This window comes from Oncorhynchus mykiss, chromosome 3, assembly GCF_057628025.1.
Source record: "Oncorhynchus mykiss isolate SJ-2025 chromosome 3, ASM5762802v1, whole genome shotgun sequence".
Classification (NCBI taxonomy): Eukaryota; Metazoa; Chordata; class Actinopteri; order Salmoniformes; family Salmonidae; genus Oncorhynchus; species Oncorhynchus mykiss.
Window position 1 is genome coordinate 15222271 of NC_143024.1, and position 4238 is coordinate 15226508.

The 4238-nt window shown below is 37.3% G+C and overlaps 1 protein-coding gene across 2 annotated transcripts; it reads left to right on the top strand.

The window, feature by feature from the left end:
* Nucleotides 1-583: 583 nt before the first annotated feature.
* On the top strand, nucleotides 584-3803 carry LOC110520766 (zymogen granule membrane protein 16). 2 transcript variants are annotated; one of them, XM_090221743.1, is made up of 5 exons: nucleotides 584-1028; nucleotides 1348-1365; nucleotides 1512-1564; nucleotides 1840-2008; nucleotides 2904-3803. In XM_090221743.1, the coding sequence occupies exons 3-5, from the start codon at nucleotides 1513-1515 to the stop codon at nucleotides 3268-3270; spliced, it is 588 nt and encodes a 195-aa protein (XP_090077869.1). In that variant the 5' UTR covers nucleotides 584-1028; nucleotides 1348-1365; nucleotide 1512; the 3' UTR covers nucleotides 3271-3803. The 2 variants fall into 2 exon arrangements, with proteins under 2 accessions (XP_090077869.1, XP_036822026.1); XM_036966131.2 differs by having other exon boundaries at nucleotides 904-1032.
* Nucleotides 3804-4238: the final 435 nt, after the last annotated feature.

Here is a 4238-nt window from a genome sequence, read left to right on the forward strand (position 1 = left end):
ACGTGGAAACAACGTTGATTCAACCAGTTTGTGACCAATGGGTAGTTATTGAGAAAGAAAGAAAATAGATAACTCAACTTACATACACAAAAGTTGTTAAAATTGCAATTTGACCTTTTAACTTATCCTTTTTTAAATGTATTTTTATTTTTTAGCACTTAAGTCCTACATTATATATTATTATATTATTATTTGTATTAATGTGTTAATTGAATATTATGGATAGGTAGTCACAAGTGCCTCGGGGTATTTCACCTTGTCATCTGTATACAAACTTTTATTTTATCACTTTGTAGCTCCTACTGATATTTATCTGGTTAATCTGCAGAAAAATAAATCAGATTGTTTTCCTGTAGTAACATGAACAGGTTGCCAGTGGTTTAATGAAGATGTGAGTATTGTAACAGACTGCAGAAAACGTCGGACAATAATGGAGACGAAAAATTGAGAATCTCATCTGCCCCTCTAGAATTAAATGGAAACACATGTACTGAAGCAAAAAATTCTACAATAAAAAAAGGTATTTGAGCAAACCAATGAACTAACCATCCTGTTAATGACGAGCTCCACTTGTCTTTTTCAGCGTGTTAATGTTTAAAGGGAAGGAGTTCCTCTTGGTGTAATAAAACAACTGAAGATTGGGAGACTGATTTTGAGCGATTTTTGTACACATTCATAAAATCTTGGTACATTCTTGAAATTGTTTGGTTGTTAAATTGTATTTTCCTTTTAATCCCTATTTCAGATCATTAATTTGTTACAATTCAAAAGAACACAATTATTATTTCCTTATAGTAATTCCTTGATACTCCCTCCCAAAGTAGCCTCGACCAATTAGAAAACAATGTCTGACTTCTCAATAGTGACTGACTAAAGGTGTTCTTTGTCATGCTCCTTCCATCTAGAGCTGATGGAATGTTCAGCAGGTATAAATGCAGTTCTTAGAGGAAGCAGTAGACTAGAAGGACCTGGCAGAGACAGAGAGACAAGAAGCTTTCACAGGGTTTCACACATCTCAAGATAGCACTGTGGGTAACTACACAACTAACTAAATAGAAAATGTGCACTTGTATTTAATGCATAATACTGGTGTGGGAAATGTTATGAAGTTAATTCTCATTTTCTCTTGGTTCTTGGGCACAAACATTTTGGCCCTTTTGCCACTAAATTTAAATTCAGTGATCTGACATTATTTTTAATGTGACAGTAGCTTAGCACTGCAAGAGTGATTGTAGTAAACAAGAGTAGGTTCAACTTTTTAGAGCCGTTTTATAACATTTCACATTCAACAATGGTTTGTTGTTTGTTACATCACAATTCAAAATGTTATTTTCTTTTCCCTCCTAGGAAACACTGACCTGACAGGTAAAATGACTTATTTGTTTTGACAAACTACTATGAAAAACATTATTAACTACATTATTTCAAGTTTTACCATTTAAAGTGAAACAGAATGAGAGTAAAATTGACTGAAATTAAAGGTCTTAAGTGTTGATGCCTCACTTTTGCAGAATGTTCTTAATCCTGGTTGTCACAATGTTCTTGGCTGGCTGCTTGGCTTTGCGTGAGTTATAAAAATACAATTCTGAATTATAATTATTAAATAATAGCTCTTGTGCTTTCACCAATTTGTCTTTTCATTTAGACTTAGGAGTTCTTCTTTGAGACATAAACTGATGGATTAAATCATTGCAGAATGTACTTTAGTTAATTCATCTGCACTTTATTAATAATATAAAGATCTTTCAGAAATGTGTTGTTAAAAATAAAATGATGGATATATAAATATGTATTATTAATATAGTAAATATAGTAAACATATTGGCCATGTAATTTTAGCCATCAAAGACCCGTACTCGTATTCCTCTGCGGTGGGTCAGGGAGGTGGCACCCCATTTGCTTCCTACGGTGAGGGGCGCATCACAGCGGTCAGAGTGTGGGAGACCAACAACAACTACTACTACTACTACTACTACTACAACTACAACAGCAACAATTACATCAGCGGGTGAGCAGACTCTGACCCATGAACAGACACCACTGACTCAGTCTAACTACAATACCCAACAAACACCACTGACTCAGTCCAACTACACTGCCCAACAAACACCACTGACTCAGTCCATCTACACTGCCCAACAAACACCACTGACTCAGTCCAACTACACTGCCCAACAAACACCACTGACTCAGTCCATCTACACTGCCCAACAAACACCACTGACTCAGTCCAACTACACTACACAACAAACACCACTGACTCAGTCCAACTACACTACCCAACAAACACCACTGACTCAGTCCAACTACACTACCCAACAAACACCACTGACTCAGTCCAACTACACTACCCAACAAACACCACTGACTCAGTCCAACTACACTACCCAACAAACACCACTGACTCAGTCCAACTACACTACCCAACAAACACCACTGACTCAGTCCAACTACACTACACAACAAACACCACTGACTCAGTCCAACTACACTACCCAACAAACACCACTGACTCAGTCCAACTACACTACCCAACAAACACCACTGACTCAGTCCAACTACACTACCCAACAAACACCACTGACTCAGTCCAACTACACTACCCAACAAACACCACTGACTCAGTCCAACTACACTACCCAACAAACACCACTGACTCAGTCCAACTACACTACCCAACATTCACTACGACTTAGTCCAACTACACTACCCAACAAACACTCTTTCTTTCTTTGTTGTGTTTATTACATATTCAGTTTATGACCAAACAATAGTGTTATCGTATCTAACCTAGAGTACAATGTAAAATGTAATTCCTTGATATTCTCTGATGTTACCTGCTGTCTCGGTCTGAATGTGCCTTATCAAAACACAACCAACGTGAAAAGCTTCCTCTGTTTTAGGTTCCAGCTGAGATACGGCAACACCTGGTCTCCTGTGTTCGGTAACGAAGGGAGTGTAAAGCAGGTGATGGAGCTGTTTAATGATGAGGCCATTGTCGAGGTGTCTGGGAAGTACAACCCAGCAGACTACATCTGCTCCCTGGTGTTAACCACCAACATGGGGCGCACTCTGTCAGCCGGCATGCCCAACCAGGTCTCCTTCAACTTCTACCCATCCAACATGGGCAATGAGCTGAGGATCCTCAGCGGTCGCTTCAACGGTGTTGGAATCACCTCCATCGGAGCCCACTGGGGATTTGTGGACATGGAAGGGGCTGGAAACAGTACTCTGGGAACAGCACTGGAAACAGTAACTCCTGTTTTTTAGGGGGAAAAATGCTTTTTAGTCCAGGAGTAAACTTAATCTGGGTCCAGGAAACTGACCTTATATGATGGACGGATGTTTGACATAGACGCTGACAGAACAGTTTTTATTTCACTATCTGTTTGTTATTTCACTTTTATTTCACTGATTGAATTTGAATGTTTTGAGTACTTTGGAAGTACTTTTGAGGTGATTCCTCACTTGAAGCAGTAATAAAATATTTCTTAACATTCAAATTCATTCAGTTCAAATTCTCATGAAGCATCCATTAGATAGGAATATTCAAACAGTCCTGTCAGCTTGGATCAACATGCGTTGTTATCACATTTTATCACAATAAAGGAAAGAATCATATGGGATTTAAAGGATTAATTATATCTTTGATTAATTGAACAATCAAATATTATGGGGAGATAATAGTGTTTCAGGGTGTTTCACCTTCACTATTTTATACACACTGCATTTGTTATTTGTTGATCCTTTTCTGCTACATCTGCTTCTGGACATTTTAATAAAAAGCATATCTTTAATCATTATATTTCATTGTATTCCTTTTAATAAGACAATACATACAGTAGTGACCAGAAGCTACAATAAACTAATCTGTCATCTTAACAAACCCTACCTCAATGGTGTCAATAAGGAACTACATTTATAACAGCAAGACTGTTGAAACGCCTATTCAATAGTAAACAAGGGGAAAAAATGGATAGTTACATATCGGGATATTATTTTCCACAATATATCATGTCGTATCGCATCAACAATATCAAACTATTTTTGAGTTAGTTGGCTGTCCCTGCACTAAAACTCTTATTTTCCTTCATAGAAAGTTCAACGTTTTCATTTGAAATAGGAAGCACATGTTTGGAGGAAATTTTATTTCCATTACTTTCTCATGATTTCTAGTCTCTCTGCCACAGACATATAGTGAGCAATGTTTGGAACATCGAATCACAATAAATAACAGT

Coding starts and splice junctions, on each gene's coding strand:
- LOC110520766 (XM_090221743.1), top strand. CDS start 1,513: ATGTTCTTAATCCTGGTTGTCACAATGTTCTTGGCTGGCTGCTTGGCT. Junction 1,565..1,839: donor GGCTGGCTGCTTGGCTTTGC/GTGAGTTATAAA, acceptor ATGTAATTTTAG/CCATCAAAGACCCGTACTCG. Junction 2,009..2,903: donor AGCAACAATTACATCAGCGG/GTGAGCAGACTC, acceptor CCTCTGTTTTAG/GTTCCAGCTGAGATACGGCA.